Source organism: Halichoerus grypus, chromosome 5 (genome assembly GCF_964656455.1).
Source record: "Halichoerus grypus chromosome 5, mHalGry1.hap1.1, whole genome shotgun sequence".
NCBI lineage: Eukaryota > Metazoa > Chordata > Mammalia > Carnivora > Phocidae > Halichoerus > Halichoerus grypus.
This window is the reverse complement of record NC_135716.1, coordinates 73,389,204-73,412,002: the sequence shown is the minus strand read 5'-3', so window position 1 is coordinate 73,412,002 and position 22,799 is coordinate 73,389,204. Positions and strand designations below refer to the sequence as shown.

Here is a 22,799-nt window from a genome sequence, read left to right as displayed (position 1 = left end):
TTTCAAAGTTAAAGTTTGCTTTTTTTTAAAGGATATGAAAGACTTCCCACAGAGGTATGCCATGTTCATGCTTCTGGAGAGTCCCTAGCTTTCATCAGACTTGTGAACACTCCCTTCAAAAAGGGTTAAGAACATCCCCTTTTCATTATTACCTGCATTTCTATATTTGACCATATTCCCTCATTCTACTAAATGGCACTTAAATTCAAATAGCAAAGATAAAGATCTTGCATTGAGCGAGACAGGATGGCTTCTAGTTAGTCTGAGTATCAGAAAACAAAACAAGATTTTAAGTAAAGCAGTAAAACTTAAATACTGTAAAAAATAATAGCTTTTGCTACATTAGCAATGAATATTATTCTTTCTTCCATTTTTAAAAACCAATTGTTGCCCCAAAACATTATTCTCATTTGTTTTATAATCATTTAGTCATTCATTCTGGAAATATTTATTGATTTCAAACAAACACTGTTCACTGCTAGAGGGGGGAAAAAAGCTGCAAATAATCACTAATTGACTCTTTTCATTGAAATTGCAATTAAAATATATTTATTACATTAGAAAGTGAAGTTTACTCTTTGTGGCTGAGATAGAGGAATATGATTGTGGGTGAAAAATGAATAAACAGTAAAACAAAAAAATAGTTTAAAATAAGAAAATCACATATGCAATTTCACAAGAAAATGAATTGCAATTCACCTTTACTTTTATTTTATGTTGCTTAATTCTACATACATTACACATATACATATATACTTGTTATACAAAAATGTATACAAAAATCCAAGTAATTTAATATCTAAAAAAGGAAGAGGGAGATACTGCATTTGATTTCTGGTACTCTTCCATTTAAATACTTTTAAAATTCAGATTTCAAGGAGACAAATCGAAAGCCATTAATTTTTCAGAAAGCTTTGTGTTCACATAAATTTATCATTCAAGTATATTTTTATTGAAACAATAAACCATTTGGTTGCAAAGTCAAACTGAATAAGCCATGGTACTGAGCAAAAGCAGAACTTTCTTTAGCTCTGCTTTTATCAGCCTAGAATCAACTTCTAACATACGAAATGCAGAGCACAACAGTGATTTTTAACCTTATACTATTAAATGCCATATTACATAGCTGACAATGCATAGCACACCCTATATGGTGTGTCTACAGATTCTTGTTAAAAAATATAATACTAAAAATAATAATAATTATTAGAAATTTTACTGTTCCTAATCTCTTTTTTATTCAATTTGAAAAACAGTGTATCTTTTCCATTGTGCTTGGCAACTTGACATCATACCTAAATAAATAATTTAAACATCGTGTGGACCAAATATATACGTAAACTTTTAAAAATTCTTGGTATTGTTTAATTCAGTTATAATTTCAGTTCTATAGTTATCAATCAGAGCAAATATAAAGAATTTAAAATTTAAAAAAAGAATTTAAAATAATATTCCTCAACAATGTGTTAGCATGTTTTTACAGAGTGAATTGCTGAGGCATAAAAACATTACATGATTCGCCCAAGGTCATGAAAGGAATAAGAGGTGGATGAATGGTATTTCTTCTCTAACTTCAGTGTCTGTACTGAATTATGCCATCCTGCAAAATTAGCTCAGTGCAACAGATGCAGAAATTAGATGCAATATTTTAGGAATGTTTATTTAACCTAAACTGCGATTATTAATGAACTTAATTTTTAAAATCTCTATGTTTATTATACATTATCAGGAATTTATAAAAAGAAACATGATCATTTTCTGAATTATTAGGCATGTAATGAGTTACTGTTTAAATGTGACACAACTGATTGCAAAAACAAAATCAACAATACAATTTTAAACAAACAAGTTCAGTCTAGAATGCTTATTAACATTTTTTTTTAAATAGTAATTATAGAACCTACAAAATTTAGAGGACAGTACCACAGACACAAACATACTAATATAAATGGATTAAATCGTCTTCTAGTTGGTCTTTTGTTTTTTATGAAAACGTTCTAACAAAGCGCTCATAATGTTTCCCGGTATTCTTTGGTGCTTATCAATCAAAGCTTGAACAGCATTCTTTGTCTATTAAGAAAACAAAAGAAAAGCCATTATTCTTTTAGTTCTCAAAATAGATCATTTATGTTGTAAAGATTTTAATATACTACTTTCAAAAAAGTCCTTCTTAATTTAGCACCCATCTCTCCTCAAAATTAGTGACTTCCTTCTCAGCACACCCACAGTGTAGTGTAGTCCTCATACTGATTTTATTATGCTGGAAGTACAGTAATGTTACATGGCTATTTTCTACACCAGACTGTAAGTTCCTTAAGACATAGCTTTGTATTTCTCCAGCACCGAGCACAGCAATGCTTTGCATACAATAAACACTACAAGGAATTGAAGGAGAAAAATCAGAAGAAAAAAAGTAGTAGGAAATTTTCTAGTGGAAGTTTTACTCCTTTCTATTCATGAATAAACTTTTGTGTATTTTTCTTTCATCACTACACACCCAAACAACTACAGCAGGCAGTGCAAGAGGACAAAGTGAGGAAAACTATGAATGAGCTGATATACTTTTTAGTTCATTAGGTCAATTTCTAGAGAGTTTAACAGGAATTTAAATTAGGTCACAGCAATGGAAAAGTCTATTAAGATATAATAAGAAATCTCCCAAAACTATTTGTTTCCCATTCAATTCACGACAAATTTCAATAATTTTTACTTCTAGATCAGTTTGTGGCTATCTAAAAAAATTTCTGTGCATGCACATAATGCATGTGTGTACCCGCATACACACTTCCTTTCAGATGCTAGCCTTTCAATAGCCTTCTTTTTGTAAATCTTGGACCTTCATCTTTTTTTTAAGTTTTTAGTTAAATTCCAGTTAGTTAACATACAGTGTAATATTCATTTCAGGTGTACAATTTAGTGAATCACCACTTCCATACGTTACCCGGTGCTCATCAGAAGTGCCCTCCTTAATCTCCATCAACTATCTCACCCATCCCTCCACCCACCTCCCTTCCAGTAATGATCCATTAGTTCTCTATAGTGAAGAGTCTGAGCTGCATCTCTTTTAAAATATAATTAATAAATCCTAGCCCAAAGATGTATTTTAAAAATATGCCTCTCTAGGGGCGCCTGGGTGGCTCAGTCGTTAAGTGTCTGCCTTCGGCTCAGGTCATGATCCCAGAATCCTGGGATCGAGCCCTGCATCAGGCTCCCTGCTCGGCGGGAAGCCTGCTTCTCCCTCTCCCACTCCCCCTGCTTGTGTTCCCTCTCTCACTGCCTCTGTCAAATAAATAAATAAAATCTTTATTTAAAAAAGTATACCTCTCTAAAGCACAAGTTTTCACATCTATTAAAGGAGAACTATTTCATACACTTATTGTAAATATTAAATGAAATTGCAACCATGTCCTCAGGTACTTGGCACAGTGACTAAAAGTGGCTAATACAGGTTGTTTTCTGTGAAGTATATTCTTTAAATTGTATTCATGTATTTAGAAAACAGATGCTTTGGAAGCTATAACATTAGTGCAACAAGTCTCTAATCTCAAGCTCAAAACTTAATAAACGGATCAAGTACAAAGTAATAAAAACGTAAGATCATTTGTAAGATGTACCTGTCATCTGAGATGTGAAAAGAAAGCATTTGGAAGTTCAGACTTGAGAGCTCATTTGGTGGGAAATGACAGGGAAGGACACATGAATGAGCTGCTCTTTGGTCTGGGTCTCCAAGGACCAGTAAGATTTCACTGACAATGAAGGCAAAAGCAGGAGGAAAAAGACCACAGGAAAACAATTGCCTAAGGAATGGTGAGTTCATGAGTTTGGCTGGAGTTTCAGGTATGTGTTCAGAAGCTGGGTGTACAAGGCTCTAAAATTAGAATTCAATTAAATCATGAAAGGCGTTAAACACCAAGTGAAAAACTATAGACTTAATTTAATATGAACTGAGGTGTCAAGGAAGTGTTGTGGGTGACGAAATATCAGGGCAATGCATTAAGAAAATACAACTCTTACAAAATCACCAATGACACCTTTCTGTCACCAAACCCAGTACCATTCTTTTAATCTTACTTGACCTCTCAATCACCATTGATCTTGCTTCTGAAATTCTCATACTGGAGGAAAAGCTAGCTTTTCTTCTAGCTTTCAGGCTGCTCCTTTCCAATCTTCTTTGCAGATTTATAATCCCAAAATCAGGCACTGACTTATTCTTCAAAGGTTCAGACAACTTTAATTAACTTTCATTTGCTGATGACTCCTAAATTTGTATCTCCAGCCCGCTCAGCTTCATATAGGAATATTCAATATGACTTCCCATGAATGTTTTAAAGGCACCTCAAATTCAATATCCTTAAGACTAACCTAACATTCTTTCCCTCATACTTTGTCTTTTTCTTAGTTCCTTCCCTATTTCAGCAAATGACACTACCATGAACCTAGCCAAGTAAGCCAAAACCTAGGAGACACCCTTAACAACTCCTGCTTCCCACTCACAATGGCTAATCCATCGGCAACATCCATTTGTTTCACCTCCCAAATACCACTCACATCTATCCACTTCTCTCCAACTTCTTTCCACCCTAACAATACATATATATGATATATGCATGTATATATGAACAAACCTATATTTACATATATGTGTGGATGTGTGGATGAGACTGTAGAGAGAGAGTTAAAGAGACAGACAGAAACAGACACTGTAAATGCAGAGATGGAAAAATAGATTAAGCTGAGAGAACTTTCAGGAAATGTCCCAAGTGCCCTGTTCAGCATTAGCACACTATATTTTAATTTAGATTTAGATAATGCTTACAAAATGGTTTTCCACAGTCAAATGACTGAACAATCTATCACCCATTTTTAAATGAGATTTCATTTCTACATTAATTTGGATGCTAATAATTTTGAATTTGTGATAATCCAGGGATCATTATCTTACAGTTTATGCTTATATTATTAACAATGAAGATTGGAAAATCATGACAATATATTCACAAAAGGAAAATTTCAAGTATTCCTTATTTCAAGTATACTTTAGTTCAATAATGACAATGTACAATCAAAAATACGAATACGGCAACTATGTATGGATGTATTTAAATAAATTCCCCCAAGAAATTCTACTATGCTTTGGTAGACTACTTGTTACTTTTGGTACTGATAATAAAGTACATAAAGTAACTGGAGAGGGTCATTGAGGTATTTCAAGGATTCAGAAAGGCCTTCTATCTTAAATAGGTAAGGTTGTACTATGTTTATATATTTTAATATATAAAATATCTAATTCTACCAGTGACATGAATGTGAGTAAATTTTGCTCTCATATGAAAAAACCTCATATGAAAAATCAAGGCACTGGAATTTAACTGGAATTTTCCTTAACTGAGGAAAATAAGGGAACAGGGTTCATTTAAGAGACCTGAAAGAAATGTCTGAGATCATCTAGTTCAATTTATCTGCTCTACAAATAAGGAAACTGGGACCTAGAGAAGAATATATTTATCCAAAGTGACACTGCTGCCTAGTGGTAGTGCGAGGATTATAACCCAGATCCCTGAACCTCCACACCAGGCTTTTCCCCCTCCTTCTCTATTACCTTCTATTTTGCCCATAAAAATATATGGTATTTGTAAAAAGTGTTCCTAAGTAGCTCTGACCCACTTAAATCCTAATAGACAGGAAAAAAATTTTAAAAGAACAAAACAGAATTTGGTTATATTCTACAGGAGAATGCACTGTTTGGGGGCAGCAAAGAAATGTGTTATATTAATAGTAAAGTGCATGCGGGTAGAAGCAACGTCACTGGGTAAGGTCTCACCCTGGTGTAAAAGCTCATGGAGCCCTATCAGTAAGGCATCACTTCAGGATCAAGATGAGAGAAGCATCATGCACTCAGAGAGCATGTCCTGACCCTGAAAACCAGTGTCAAAGAGTTTTGTTTTCAGGATGCAGGAGGACAATAAACTGTGAGTATTTAATGGACCAGCAGCATAACTGGCGGTAAGTTTTCTAAGAATGAAGTTCATAGACAAGGCACATAATGTTTCTTTACTCTTCCCTTCATGAAACTTCCTATCTATTTGAATTTCCTACCTGATTTGAATAGTCTTATCTAATATAACATTATAGCTGTTTCAGCTGTACATCCTTTTCTAAGTGTCTGGTCTTGCTGAGTCCCAGTATGGTATAATAGATTACAGTGATTCATCCCCTCTGCCTACCAGCCCCTGTCTTTTGGGCCATCCTTTGGGAAGAATACAGATACTGTCCCAGTCAAGTCTAGTGTGGCCGTGTGACTGCTTTGGCCAGTAAAATGTCAGTGGGAGTAAGTGAGCCACTTCCAAACAGAAGCTTTAAAAGGTTCCACTCCTGACATTTTCTTTTTACCATGGCAACATCCCACATGTATCAGCCTGAACCCAGGAGAAAGAAGAGATGGACCTCAGGGGAAATACAACATGAACAAGAAGTAAGCTTTACTGCGTCTGAGATTGGTTGTTTGTTACTGCAGCACACCCCAGCAAAACTGACTAAATCATCCAGTTTTCTTACGTGTAGAACAGCAATAATAAGGTTTACCCTACAGGATTAAAGCAGACTTATGCATAGGAAATGTCATCACAGATGACATGATCTTGTACATAGAAAACCCTAAACACTCCATAAAAGAACAGTTAGAACTAATAAACAAATTCAGCAAAGTTGCAGGATATAAAATCCACATACAAAACTCAGTTGTGTTTGTATACACTAACAATGAACACTCTGAAAACAAAACAAAAAACAAAAAACAATCCCATTTACAATAGCATCAAAAAGAATAAAATACTCAGGAAAAAACGTAACCAAGGAGGAGAAAGTCTCACACACTGAAAATTATAAAACACTGCTGAAAGAAATTAAAGACACAAATAAACAGAAAGACATCTGTGTTCATGGATTAAAAGATTTAATATTAAGCTGTCCATTCTATCCAAGGTGGTCTACAGATTCAAGGCAATCCCTATCAAAATCCCAACAGCATTTTTTGCAGAAGTAGAAAAAAAAAATCTTAAAATTCATTTGCAATTTCAAAGGACTCTTAATAGACAAAAGAAGAAAGTTGTAGGCCTCATACTTCCCAATTTCAAAACATATGACAAAGCTACAAAAATCAAAACAGTGTGATACTGGCATAGAGACAAACATATAGACCAATGGAACAGAACAGACAACCCAGAAATAAACATTTGCACATATGGCAAATGATCTTAGATAAGGGTGCCAAGACCATACAATGGGGAAAAGGCAGTCTCTTCAACAAATGATGGTAGGGAACTAGATATCCACATTAAAAAAGAATGAAGTTGAACTTTATCTTACATCATATATAAAAATTATCTCAAATTGGATTAAAGAACTAAACATAAGACCTAAAACTATAAAACTCCTAGAAGAAAATGTAGGAGAAAAGCTTCATGACAGTGGATTTGGCAATAATTTCTTGAATATGACACCAAAAGCACAGGAAACAAAGCAAAAATAGACAACTAGGACTACATCAAACTCAAAAACTTCTATACATCAAAAGAAACAATCAATAGGGTGAAAAGGAACCTATGGAATGAGAGAAAATATTTGCAAATCATCTATCTAATAAGGAGTTAATATCCAGAATATATAAAGAGCTTCTATAATTCAACAACAAAAAACCCAAATAATATGATTAAAAACATGAGCCAATACCTTGAACACACATTTCTCCAAGGAAGATACACAAATGGCCAACAAGCATACGAAATGATGCTCAACATCAGTTGAGATAATCATTAGAGAAATGCAAATCAAAACTACAATGAGATACCATCTCACACCCATTAGGATGGCTACCATCAACAAAACAAAACAAAACAGAAAATAACAAGTGTTGGGCACCTGGGTGGCTCAGTTGGTTAAGCGACTGCCTTCGGCTCAGGTCATGATCCTGGAGTCCCGGGATCGAGTCCCGCATCGGGCTCCCTGCTCGGCAGGGAGTCTGCTTCTCCCTCTGACCCTCCCCCCTCTCATGTGTTTGCTCTCTCATTCTCTCTCTCTCAAATAAATAAATAAAAAAAAATCTTTAAAAAAAAAAAAAAAAAAAAATAACAAGTGTTGATGAGGATGCAGAGAAATTGGAACCCTCATGTACTGCTGGTAGGGATGTAAAATGGCATGGCCAACTATAGAAAACTGTATGGATGAGGCTCCTTGAAAAGTTAAAAATAGAATTATCATAGTGTGAAATAATAGAAAATACATATTGGTCTCTGCTCCTGGCTCCTGGCACAGAGCTCCTGAAACTCTTATAATTTCCTAAGTGATAAGGGTACTAGAAGCACCTTTTGTTCTAATATTTGGTTTCTGACTCCAGTTCCTGATGCAGTGCTCCTGAAATCCTTATAATTTCCTGGGTGATAAAAGTGTCTTTTGTTCTATTGGACTTATGGATGGCTTCTGGATAAGAGCTGGTCACCAGAAAGACCAAACCATGATTAGAAGCTTAGAATTTTCAGCTCGACTCCATCACCCCCCATAAAATCCCAATAGTACAGAGTTCAGGGAGCTTCCAGGTGGGTGAACACATCCACACCAGGAAGGTGATGCACCCTAACTCCACAGGGGCCCTGCATTTGGAGCCCTCCCATTCTTTGCCCTACATTATCTCTTTATCTGGCGGTTCATCTGTATCTTCTATCATATCATTTAATAAACTGATAAAAGTAAGTGTATTCCTGAGTTCTGTGAGACATTCCAGCAAATTAATTGAACCTGGGGAGGGGTCATGGAACCTCCAATTTGTAGCCAACTCAGACAGAAGTTGTGGGTTACCTGAGGACCCAGTACTCGTGATTAGCATCTAGAGTGGGGTGGGAATAGCCTTGTGGGACTGAGCCCTTACCCTGCGGCATCTATGCTATCTCCAGGTAGACAGTGTCCGAACTGAGTTAAATTACAGGACCTCCAGCTGGTGTCAGAGAATTGCTTGGTGGGGGAGAAACCTCCACACATTTGGTGACCAGAAGTGTTAGAAGTCACGTTGTGTGTAAAAGTAAAGGAGACTCACAAGTGAAAGAAAGGCATAGTACAAAAGAACTGGGCTTTTCCCTATAGGAGGGAAAAGCTGGAGTTTTTTCTTTCCACATATCCAGCAATCTCACTTCTGGTATATATCCAAAAGAATTCAAAACAGGATCTTGAAGACATATTTGCACATGGATTTTACCTGTAGCATTATTCACAACAGCCAAGAAAATGGAAGCAACCCAAATGTCCAACAATGAATGAATGGATAAACAAAATGTGCCACATACATATAATGGAATATTATTCAGCTTTAAAAAAAGAAGGAAATCCTGTCACATGCTACAATATGGATGGACCTGAAAGACATGCTAAGTGAAATAAGCCAGTCACTATGATTCCACTTTTCTATGATAGTCCAACTCATAGTACTAGAAAGTAGAATGGGGGTTGCCAGGGGCTGCAAGGAAGAAGTGGTGAACTGGTGTATGATTCTCCTCATATGCGGAATCTAAAAAAGATGAATTCGTGGAAACAGAGTAGAATGCGGGTTGCCAGGGTGTCGGGGAATAGGGAGACGTTGGCCAAGGGTGCAAACTTACAGTTCTAAGATGAGTAAGTTCTGAGGATCTAATGTGCAGCATAGTTACTTACAGTTAATAATACTGTATTATATGTTAGAAAGTTGCTAAGAGAAAAGGTCGTAAATATTCCCACCACACACGCAAAATGGTAATTATGAGGTGCTGCAAGTGTCATCTAACCTTATTGTGATAATCATTTCACAATATACACATGTATCAAATTTTCACCTTGCACATTAAACTTTTACAGTGTTATATGTCAATTATATCTCGATTATAAAGCTGGGGGAGAAAAAGAATCTTGCATAGACCATAAAGGAACCAGAATAAAATGTTGATGGATATATATGGAAAAAAAAAGAGAGAGAGAGAAAGAATGGGTAGTTGGTGTTCAGTGGGTATAGAGATTCAATTTAGCAAGATGAGAAGGTTCTAGAGATTGGTTTCACAACAATGTAAATATATATTTAGCACTAATAAAACATACACTTAAAAATGGTTAAGTAATAAATTTTATATTTTTTACCACAACTTTAAAACTTAAAAAAAAATCACAGTATACATACAAAAGGCTGGTATAAAGTTATAATCAAAACACATTCATCCCATTCTCCAGGTGATTCAATAATATGACATTCATGGCTTTTATCTAGTTTTATACTCTCCGAAGGTGTAACTGCAAGCTGAGTGGTCTTTTCTTCCTTGATGTCTTTGCAGGGATGAATATTACTGATCACTCCTGTTTTTTAAACATCCTCACCTGCTGACTTCTCTCACACAAATTTACTTATTCCCCACCTCTCTGCCATCTCCCTTTCTGTCAGCTTTGGGTGTTTCCCTTGGCACACCCCTTACATGTTACTTGCCCTACGGTCTGTCCTAAGTCCTCTTCCTTCTCTCTCTAAGCTGCTTTGTAAAGCTCATGACTTCAGTAACTGTCTCATGCAGACAACTTCTAAAACTTCATCATCAATTCTGACCTTTCTCCCAAACTCCAGTGCAATATTTTTTAAAACCTATGCAGGGGCGCCTGGGTGACTCAGTTGGTTAAGCATCTGCCTTAGGCTCAGGTCATGATCTCAGGGTCCTGGGATCGAGCCCTGAGCCCTGTGCTGGGCTCCCTGCTCAGTGGGGAGTCTGCTTCTCCCTCTCCCTCACCTGTGCTCTCTCTCTCCCTCAAATAAATAAACAAAAATTTTTTAAAAAGTATGCATATAAATATATACATACATATCCTGCAGGTAGCTATAGAATTAGGTTTCAAGTCTGGTTATTTTCTATCTCTGTAAAATCTCTCAAATCTGCACCTTGCTCTCCCTTTCAAGTAGATAAAAATATCATTATGTAATTCATTCATTCATCAAACATTTATTGAGACCTAATTAAATACCAAACGCTGTGCTGGGAACTGGAGACACAAGAATTCATAGCATAACCTCTGCTCTTAAAGAGCACACTTATGTGTATCTAAGTAATCACAATTGCTAGAGTCATCCTCACAAACCATTGTAGAGAAACAGATTATACATCTGCTTGCTTCCGCCAAACAAATTTGAATGAAACTGATATGAGCCACTCCCAAACAGAGGCCTATCCTAATTGAAATGTATTTGGTAGACAAATTCCCTAGTCTGATAGTTAAGGGCCTAAAAATATAGCTCCTACTTACTTTTCCGGTTTCATCTCAACCAAACCCTACCCATTAAGCTAGTGATTCCCCAATTGTTATTAAGTGCTATTGAAGGAAAAACAAAACAAGTTTTGGTCAGGTGAGAATGGAAAATGTGCTTTGAAACAAAGTTAAATAGACCTCTTTGTTGCAGGGCTTCTTAGAACCTTTAATATGTTAATGTGTTTTGCAAAATTCCTGGAGGAGAATTTATCAGGCAGTTTTTCCCAACCCTGCTGTTCTAACGCCCTCAGACTGCTCACCATTGTTGGTACATGGTCAACTTCCCTACCACCATTTCTTTGTTCATACTCTTCCTCCAACCCCAAGTCCGCATGTCCAAGTCACATCCTTCTTTCAAGACCCACCACAAATGCCCTCATTCCAGAAAGCTTTTCCTATTTTTTCCTTCACAAAGCAGTCTTTTTCCCCTTTGAGCTTCTACTGTCTCACTCAAATTCAGCCTCCATATTGTTCCCAGTGATCTTTGCAAATGCAAACCTATTACACCATTCACCTATTTTCAAGAGCACCACATGCCACCCCTGCCCCAGCTTTCAGGAAACAAAATCAATTATAGGCCACCATAGTCCAGACCTGTCCTGTGTTTCTAGCCTCATCTCCCATAACATATATTCCTTTTAGCTATAAAAGACTACTCTCAACTCCCCGAAGATTTTATGCTATATCATATTGCCATCCATTTATACATTCAGTTTCCTCTCCCTCATTACTCTCTGTCCAGCTAATTCCTTGTCTTTCCAAACTGAATTCAACCATCACCTCTCTCAAGGAGGCATCCCCGATCTAATTTAGATATCTTTCCTTTGTGCTTCCATAATACCCTAAGACAGCAGTTCTCAATCAGATGGGATTTTGCCCCGCTGGGCGTTACATGAAGAGGTCTAGAGGCATTTTTTATTATCACAATCAGTGAGGGTCAAGTGAGGATGGGGAGTGCTACTGGCATCTCGTGAGTAGAGGTGAGAGACAGTGGTAAGCATCCTCCGGTGCACAGCACAGGCCTCCACAACAAAATGTCAGTAGCACCCAGGTTAAGAAACCTTGCTGTAAGCACACCATTGTGGTTAATGCATCACCACATAAACGCTGATTTAGTTCTTCAGCTCCCACACTGGACTGCAAGTTCCTAGGACGACAGTATTCACTATTGTTAATAATGTTAATACCCAGCATTCACGGAGCACTTACTGTGTCACTCACTGTTCTTTTTTTTTTTTTTTTTTAAGATTTTATTTATTTGACAGAGAGAGACACAGTGAGAGAGGGAACACAAGCAGGGGCAGAGGGAGAGGGAGAACAGGCTTCCCGCGGAGCAGGGAGCCCGATGCAGGGCTCGATCCCAGGACCCTGGGGCCATGACCTGAGCCAAAGGCAGACGCTTAACGACTGAGCCACCCAGGCGCCCCTCACTCACTGTTCTAAACAATGATCATGTACGATCTCACGTAATCCTCAGGGACAACTGTGAGTGGGTACTATTCTCTTCCCTGTTCTGCAGACTCCCTGAGGTCACACTGCACACGAACAGTGGAGCTAGGAATGACCTGATTTCATAACCCACACTCTTGAAAACTATTCCATTTTCCTGCCAGGATATTTCTATCAAACAAGAACAACACTTTCGTTTTATGGAAGTCAACTCTTTCTTCTGGACATCACTTATGACACTTTTTAATTACCAGTGCCAAGAGCCCCAACCTCTCAGCACTTGTGACACTTTAAAATGAGTGGTTCTTTGCTGCGGGGGGCCGTCCTGTGCATGGTAGGAAGTTCCCCGGCACCCCCGGCCTCCACTCACTACATGTCTGTAGCCCCACCACCTCCCAGGACCTGCCTGTCATGACAATAACTGAATGTCTCCAGACACTGCCAAACGGCCCCTGGGGGAGAAAGCGCCACTGATCTCAGGAACGTGTCTGTGGAATTAATTAATGAATTCAATTTTAATATAATAATTGAAAGTAAAAATCTGCTCAAAGATTAAGAAAGAAAGAATAATTTACCTTTTCAGCTAATTCTTCTGCTGTTATCTTTGGATCATAGGGGATAGGATCACCTAAATAGGTGCGTAATTTCACTGGAAAACCGCCATACATTGGAGCAAATGGATAGCGGAATTTTTCATAAAGCCACCTAAATAACCCTGTTTTAAAGTAAACAAAATTATTTTAATTGGTTAAATATTCTGAGCAACTGTAAACTTTCAAATTAATAATTAATAATGTAAGACTTAGAAGAAGATAGCAAACAGTATCATCTCCTGGCAATTAATACGTTTTTTTTTAAAGATGAGCTTTTCATCAATTCTAACGAATGTAGCACATTAATGTAAAATGTTAATATGAGAAGCTGGAGGGTGGTGAGAAGCTTTATGAGTACTCTTTGTACTTCCACTCAATTTTTCTGTAAAGCTAAAAATGACCCCCAAAATAAGGTTTATTAATTTTTTTAAAAATGAGCTTTCAAACATATGAGAATTTTAAAAGGCAAACCAATTACTATTATTACAAAGCCATGGGTAAAGACTGCAACCAAAAGCTAGAAGCTAAAAAGTCTAGAGACTCACAAATAAAGACTTATATGAATAAAAGAAAAAAAATAAAAGCATAAGATAAATTCACATAAACATGAAACTAAAATGCACCAATAAATAGGTAAAGAAAAAAACATTATTGTAAATTAAGAAAAATGCAGAGTAGCAAAGAATCACTAATGCTAATGACCAAGTATGAAATTTAGCAAGATTAAGAGCAGTAATAATGTAAAATAAACTGGAGGATTAAGTAAAAAAAGAAAGTCAAAAAGCAGTCAACAGTAATTTTTAAACCACTTTATAATTAAAGAAACAAAATTAGGAATAATTTCTGTTATGCAACTTAAATTCTGAAGAAATAACCTGAGAGAAAATTAGAAGAAATAATTCTACAGCAACAGCTAAACCTCACATCAATCTGCCTTTCCACCTTAAATTTGAAAAAGAAAAAGGGAAAAAATGTTAACACCTAAAAAAAGTAATAGAATATCAACAACATACCAACATTACACATAAAAGAAACAACAGAAGTTTAAAGTTTTTTAGGAGGGGATCTGTATGTGGATAGGAACAATATAGTGCTAGGGATATAAAATATAGTCAGTCAAATATATAAACCATAGGGTATAAAAACAAACTTAAAATTTCAAAATAAAAAGAAAACAACAGAGGAATTGCAAAGAAAAAGCACTTCTAATCGTTATCACTCCTATAACTACACTCAAAGCTTATTTTGTTACCCATAAATTAAAGTTAGGCAAAAAGAACTTTACAATATAAATGTATCATGGTTCAAAATATTTAAAAAGCAAAAAACAAGAAGTAACAGAAATGAACCAAAGGAGACGATACAACCTTAGGTTGTTAATCTTAATTCAGTATCATATTGTCATCCATTTTTAAAGCTGTAACTTCTTCAGCAGTGAGTTAGGAAGATAGTCTGGGCAATGGGTACATTTGTTCTAAACCTCAACAGCGTGGTTCAACCAAGGAAATTAGATAACTCACTCTGTAATTTTAAGAAGCCCGTGAAACAAATAAGCTTCAGTATGTATACGAGACTCTTAATAAAAATCTAACATCTCAGAACTGCCATTACTTAGAATCAGTTATCATTTAGACTTTAAATAGAAAAACATCTAAATAATATATCCATTATCTAAAGTAGTAATTCAAAAGAATTTCTTAGAGTGTTCAAAAGCCCAAGTATTTCAAAGATTATATTCTAAATATTACATTATAATTAGAAAACCGTACGAATCAGAACTTACTTGTTCCTCCAAGTGATCTAAATCCTTCTCGAATATTTTGTGTAAACATAGGAATAATGGGCTAGAGAGAGAATTTGAATTAAAAAGTGAATATATTGATCCATTCAATATCTCCACTGAGTCAATAATGCAAAATTTTGAGGGCCTGTTCAAGATTATGAAAATGAGGTATTTTTAAAATAAAGGTATACTTTTATTACCAGTGTGATTTATCAGACTAAATTTAACTTGATCATCTGTAAAAACAAAAATTGGAAACACTACCCTCTAGTGGTAATACATAATATTTCATTTACCAACTTTCCTACCTTCCACATAAACTCTTGACACTCAAAAGATTGCAGTAATCATTAATTTCATTAAATAAAATTAATGTGGTAAATTAAATTGATTTTGGTGGCCCACTGAATAGTTTGCTCACTGGAGAAAAAGTTACAAGGTAGATATTCCCTCTATGGGGAAATTTATATAAATTTAAATGACAGGTTTTGGCAAGATGCTGTCACGGAACTACGGAAACACTATTTTTTTGTGTGTGAGATTATTAAATCTAAAAATTTTGAACATCAATGAAAAGTATAAGACTGCAAAAAAAAGGAAAATATATAAAACAATTCCTTTTATCATTAATTTTAGAGGATTTCTGCTCACAAGTTCATGGTTTTTATTATTCCATGAATATCTGTGATTAAGTATGATTTTTTAAATGGAGACCTTAATTAAATGTCCTAAAACAATGATGAAGTAGCAAAGGATCATGTAAGGAGGTTCCACCATGGTGAAACTGAAGTAGATAAAAAATTGAATAAAAACACTTTAAAGTGCACATAAAATACATTGAATTAAACGATGTTTTAGAATTTAGAAAACTGAGTATCACTTTACTTACATTCTACCATCAGTATTTGTCTAATACAGAGTTATCTGCCTTAGTGAACAGGGTTTGAAATATTTAAATAAGCTGACATTTAAAAAGCCATTCTTACTCAGCTGTGGAAAACAGTAAGATATGGTGGACTGAAGGAAAGGGACTACAGGTATAGCTTTCTTCATAAAACTTATTACCTCCCACAGAACTACTGATCATTTATTTAGTGTATTTCTCCCCTCTCCAGAAGGAAGACCTCTAACAGCAGAGACATTGTTTTGTTTACTGCTGTATCCCCAGCACCTGAATAGTGCCTGGAACAGACTAGGTGCTGAAACAAAGTGTGATGGATGAATTAAAGAAGGAATGAAGACACAGGACAGAGAGACAATGCACATAATGAAGTAGTTTGTATTCTCTGAATATAAAGTGTCGGAAACAGGCAGCAGCAATCTTAAAACCAGTTTGGAAAAAAGAAGTCAGGTAAAGAAAGGCACTCTGATGGAAGAATTTAAAGTTTCATGGTGTTAATTCACAAAGCTAAAACAGAAAACACTGACTCTTTCATACAAAATTCAGATTATGATCTAAGAAACCACCACTAGTTTTGCAAAATAGTGACTGCTGACATCCTAATGTTTTAAAGAGTTATAAAACGTCTTTAGAGTTGAGAACATAAAATGCCCAAAAAGGACCAGAAACCTTTCAGCTCGTATATATACCCTTTGTCTTCTCTGACCAGTACTGCTGGATTTATGTCTGACTGGCATGAACCCCTAGGTTCATACTGAAGCATGCACTTTATAAAGACTCTTCAGGGTACATACCACCCTTTAAATAGCTTACTCTCCAGAAGCTCGATATATCTAGAACCTACTAAATAGGAAAATGCTTACCCTAGCAGGCTCAGTATTCCAGGCTAGAGTCTGGGCATACGGTTTCTAAATTTGCATTCAAGCTAACAGCCTTAAAGCTATAAGCATTACTTTATTACAACTTGATACTGTAGTACAATTATCCATTCCTTTCCTTGTACACCTTTTGCATATAAGGTATTAGCATAAGTAACCTAGAATTAAATTGTTTGCATGTATACATGTGTCTCCTTATGTACTGTGTGCACATATGTGTGCAAGAGAAAGAGAATGTGTATTTTGTTAAAACTATTCTTGGGGAATTAGTTTAATATGGTCTTAGAGTCTAAACTTTGCCCCTAAAAATAAGTGAGCACCAATGGACAAGTTACTTACCATGTCTATGCTTCAGGTTCTTCACGTATAAAGTGGGAATAATAATAATTATACTATCTCAAAGGTTATTTTATGGATTGATATAATACATATAAACAATTTTATTAAAACAAATGTTGGGGCGCCTGGGTGGCTCAGTCGTTAAGCGTCTGCCTTCGGCTCAGGTCATGATCCCAGGGTCCTGGGATCGAGCCCCACATCGGGCTCCCTGCTCAGCAGGAAGCCTGCTTCTCCCTCTCCCACTCCCCCTGCTTGTGTTCCCTCTCTCGCTGTGTCTCTCTCTGTCAAATAAATAAAATATTAAAAAAAAAAAATGTTATCTTCTTTTACATCAGTTGTTTTCCAACTTGAGTAAATGGGCTAATATTTTTCCAACTTATTTAGATATGAAGTTCCCTAAAAATTCTCAGCAATTTCACAGAATAAGAGTGACTTAAATTATATTAAAAAGCCTGTAACTTTCAGATAAACCTTAAACATTTTTTACCAATATTGTGTGAACTTGCATTGACAATCTAAGTTTTTTCACTTTAATTTGTTACTATGTCACAATTTAAATGTAGTTATTCCTCCAACAGTCTTAAATTTTTACCCAAAGTTTATGATGATTTTGTGAGGACTATGAAGGGGTTTTCCAGATGGGATACTTGTACCATTTACGACTATCTCTATATATGGTTGAAAGAGCCCCCTCATGTATCTGGAAGGTCCCTCTAATCTCAAGGTCAGCAGACTCACTGTGAAATGTAGTCAGGGATGGCAACAGCCCCGGTTGCCTGTGGTCCTGAACTGTATGCTCTGCTCTGCTTCTGCCTTGCTGTATGACCCGATCCCTCCATCCCTTCATCTCTCTGTGCCTGAGTTTCCTCATCTGTAACATTGGAATAATTATATATGTCACCTACTTACTGTACAAGTACTGACATAAAGCCTTTAAAAGCACTACAAGAGGTTGGGGTGGTACAATAGTTATCAAATGTACAATGCTATCCTGTAAATCAACAATGTTAAGGATTTCTGGCTTTAAACTTACAAAAGGATGTTTATAAAATGTTCTCAAGTTTCATACAAAAACCTTAAATTATCAGATTATCTTAATTAATTATCTAGAAACTCTAGCAAAGATTGAAAAAAATAGTTCCTTTCTCTCTATAATTTCTTTCTTTCCGGCCTTCTTCCAGGCAATGTTCCTTAAATCTGTGGAGTTAAGGATGAGAAATTAGAATCTCATGATCAATTTATATAATTCCAAATCTATTTTTGTCATTTTTACCTTTAAACTTCATAAGAAATAATCCATTCAAAATATAAACCTGAAAATTAAACTATCTTGATTAGGGTTTTCGCTTTTATCATTGCTTTAATAGACATTACTTTCATTACCCTTAATTTTTGTACAATGGTGCATATATCCTTTTGTACTTTATATTATTCATATATTCTAGAATTTTGTTTTATACATCAGCGCTTAAGACTTTTTGGGAAATAAAATGTGCTATGAAATTAATTTTCTGTATCACTAATACTATTAACAAAAAGTTAAATTCCAAACGTCCCTTTCTAGTAGTGCTTAATATTGTGTTAAAAAAATCAATTCAATTCAATTCAAATAGCCTACTAAGTGCTAGTCATTGTACTAAGGACTCAGAATATAAAAAGATGATCTTGTCCTTAGGGAGCTTATAATCTACTGTAGGACAAGAATGTTTAAATTTTTATGTTGTCTATTATTAAACACTTGGGCAAGTACATTAACTCTTATTCTGGGATCACATTACTAAAGCACTACAGCAATAACTTCTAGTAGTTACGTGTACATGTGTACAGGAGAGAATAAAGCTCAATGCATTTTAACTCTGCAGTTAAAAAAAGAAAATTTCCGTTTTTCTCCAAATACTGGTCTTGGGTTAGAATGAGTCATCCATAAACTCTTTCTTTTTAATCCTTTTTGCAAGATGAACAGGCAAGCTAAGGGTGCATACTGGTCTCTATGTAGCAGCAATGGGTACACAAAAAAACTGAGACATGAAAGTATTGGCAACAGTCTCTAACTAATTGGCCTGGAAAAAGAACACCATCCTGTCAAAGGTCCTACCATTTCTTTTTCTGACAGACAATCTACAACGAAAACAGAAAACAAAGAAGAAACATTCCATAAGTAATAAGTAAGTGTTTCATAGGATAAAGTACAATATGGAGACCAAAAAGTTGAGAATTACTTTCCAAAGCAAAAGAAAAGGACAAAATGGCTTTCACATTCTCCAGTCTGCTAAGTAGAATAATTACTGTGGATCCCTGAGGAACATTAATTTTATTGACTAATTCTTTTATAAAATCTTTTTAAAAGATCTAAATTACACTAATATCTATTTCTCATCTTTATTCATACTATCAGATAGCTGATCACATTTGCTGATAAAAAATAATAGGCGTTATGTATTATTCAAGTCCTATTATTATACAAATTGGTCACAGATAAAAGAATTGCAATGAAACCAACCAACAACCATCACTGAAATATGCCAACTCAATCATACCAAAGGCTTAAAATACATAGAACTGAAATGATTATACTTTTGAAAAAGGTGTAACTGAAGGAAAACAAAAAATTTTACAAATCTAGTTAAAAGAAGCTGGATTTTGAAATGTAAAATAAAACTTGGATGGATATTTGCCAAATTTCCAGATTGAGTTTTTTAAGATGGCATTCCAAGCTCAAGGAATATTTCTCTATCGTTAACCTTACAAAGAGTTATGTACGCTAATTTTTAAGTAGCACAATGAAAGTATCTAAATTCTTATATATTCTGGCCCACTACGTAAGCATTTATTTTAAATTCAACCTAGCTTTACTTTAATAATTAGTTTTATACAACTCACCACTTTTGCATCAATTGCAACCTGAGCGAAGCCTTTACGATTACCCCAAATGATGTTGTAGGTTTCATCACTAATTAGGGCTTCTCGAACTCCACCTGGTGAAATAGCTAACAAGTGACCACTCCTCAGAATTTCAACACATTTTTCTCTTGGTCCATGTAGAGCACAAAATACATCAAGTAATAAACTAAACCCTGTAAGAAACATTAGCATGAAGATATATCTTAAGTACTTCTTGTCCAGTTCTTCAAGACAAAAATCTTTACAACCTACATAAATATCTATACTTAAATCAGTAAATTCCTTTTCTTATTTTTTTTTTTTGAAATCAACAAGAACTCTTAAGACTTACATAAGATTAACATTGCTGGTAAAGTAATAACTATGTCTTATTGATCACCTCCTACTGATCATCTCCTCAGCAATCACCTACTACTCGGTTTACAGTACATATTCAAACTCTGAATTAAAACTCACAAAATCCTTGGAAAACAGGGATTCTGATCCCCATTTTTCAGACAAAGAAAGTTGGCTCAGAGGGTAAGTATCTTGCTCAAAGTCACACACCTAGCCGATGGCAGGGCAGAGATTCCAGTCCAGGTATGTTTAGTCCAAAGCTCCTTCCACTGCATCTCAGGGCCAAACACTGTCTACAGTATTTATTAGAGCAATCAGAAATGATATCCCATCAGCAATCACAAATCTAATCTTCCTTCAACCCTATAAGAAAAAGAATCACTCAAGAGAATGTAAATCTGACTATACTTAGCCCTACCAAAACTGGCAAGCCATAACCAAATCTGCTGAAATTAAAAGTTAGATGATGTTAATCCCACAATTAAATTTTTTAAGTCAATAATAATAGCAAAATCATTAAGAGTTTTTAATAAAGTGATGGTTTAATTCAGTAACAGCCAACTCCAAGTCTTAATATTATACAGTTTTTCAAAACACAACTATTTATGGATCAAAGAAATAATCCTATCAGTAATTAACTATTTTAACCAAATCCTAAACCGGAACTTTGGAGGACTGATGTTATTGTAATACATTATTTTTGAGAATGGGAAATATGAGTAGTGAAAACTTCTCACAGGTTTAAGGATCTGAAGCAAGATTATAAACATTATTAAGATTGAAATAATATTCACCCCATATTATATTAAAAGCTCATTAACTTAACGGGATGCATTTTCATAATAGGTTTCATAAATTACAAGATCAGAAAGGGGAAATCTTTTTAAAAGCCAAGTGCTAAATAAAAATATTCACATTATATTATGTATAAAAAGAAAAAAAATGGAAGCAACCCAATATTCTATAAGAGAAAACTAGTTAAGTAAATATTTTAGTCATACATTAAAACTATTCTTTATAAAGCATGTAAAATGTTAATGCTAACATTACATTTTTTTTTAAAAAGAACACAAAAGAGTTTGCATAACATGCAAAAATATGCAAATTAAAAATGAAGTATGATAAATAAAAACGATAACTGGTTATGTTAGGGTGGTAAGATTATAATGATGTTTTTCCTTTTCTCTAGTTTTCAAATTTATTATAAAGTGATCATATTGCTTTCTAAAGAAAAACCTTTTCTAACCAATTTAGCTTATACAGACACAAGGATACCCAAAACATTAACCTTGTCTATGAAAGCCACTGAGTAGACTGTTATTTAATTCATTGCTTGGTGTTTGTCTCTCTGGTTGATGGGTGGCTTTGGCTTTTATTATTCTAGGGGACATACTATAAGCTTTGTTGGCTTATTTCTGGTCATTCAATGACAAAAGAAAATAGGATTTATTACCAATGAGTTTATTTTAGAATGGCTTTTTAAAAACTCTGTTTAAAACTATTTGGTTAATTAATCTTTTTAAAAAGGTATAAAGCCTTTACGAACAGATTAAGAATATAGCCCTTAATTTTAAGAGTTATAAGTCTAGACGGCAAGTCAAGTATGATGAAGACATATAGACTCTTTAGGATAGGATTTCTGAAGCAATATTATTATATGAAGACAAAATATATCCTGGTTGATTTTTTTAAATAATTCTGATTTGCTATAATACTGATAGTAATCAAACTTTAATTACTATGAAGTTAAACTCCAAAAATCATATCTCATTGAAAAATTCATCATATGAAAAATCTACTACCTTCTATACCAAAATATAAATTAATTACGTGGCAAAAGTTACAATTTATTTTTTTAAAGTGGAAGTTCAGCATTTAACTTAGAAAAATAATGACTAAATACCTGTTTATAAAGAAAAAAATTAGATAACATTTTTGACCATAATGTTTTGATATTTAGATATACTACCTAAATAGCATAATTAGATATTCCCAAATTAGAGCTAAGTGCATTACCCTAAGAAGGCAAAAAGATTTTCCAAATGATACTAGAGACCTCAAGGATACAGACTTTAACATAATTTGATCATGTTAATTAAACATTTTTATATCACTATCTACAGTCAAAGTTTACCTGGGATTTTAAAGACAAAGTGATCAGCTACTACACGGCAAGTTCTGCCTTTATGGATAAAAATTTTAGCCATGAAGTAGTAAAAATCTATAGGAATAGCTCCATGATAAAAAATTATAAGTGCTGGTCCTTCTTCTGGTATTTTTTCCATCCCATGAACTTCATAACCTGTTAGAAAGACAAAATA

General features: G+C 34.7%; 1 protein-coding gene across 3 annotated transcripts in view; it reads right to left on the bottom strand.

Annotated features, from left to right (window-relative positions):
* Positions 1-684: 684 nt before the first annotated feature.
* Positions 685-22,799, bottom strand: part of TMEM68 (transmembrane protein 68) — a 48,793-nt gene continuing 26,678 nt past the window's right edge. For 2 of the 3 annotated variants that reach the window (XM_036100281.2, XM_036100280.2), the window contains exons 4-8: positions 22,613-22,780; positions 20,122-20,315; positions 15,124-15,184; positions 13,323-13,462; positions 685-2,070 (exon numbers count right to left, since the gene is read on the bottom strand). In XM_036100281.2, coding sequence (XP_035956174.1) covers positions 1,966-2,070; positions 13,323-13,462; positions 15,124-15,184; positions 20,122-20,315; positions 22,613-22,780 — 668 coding nt within the window. In that variant the 3' untranslated portion in view covers positions 685-1,965. Of the gene's footprint in view, positions 2,071-13,322; positions 13,463-15,123; positions 15,185-17,979; positions 18,113-20,121; positions 20,316-22,612; positions 22,781-22,799 lie in introns of those variants that run through there. The other variant, XM_078072379.1, reaches the window with a different exon arrangement.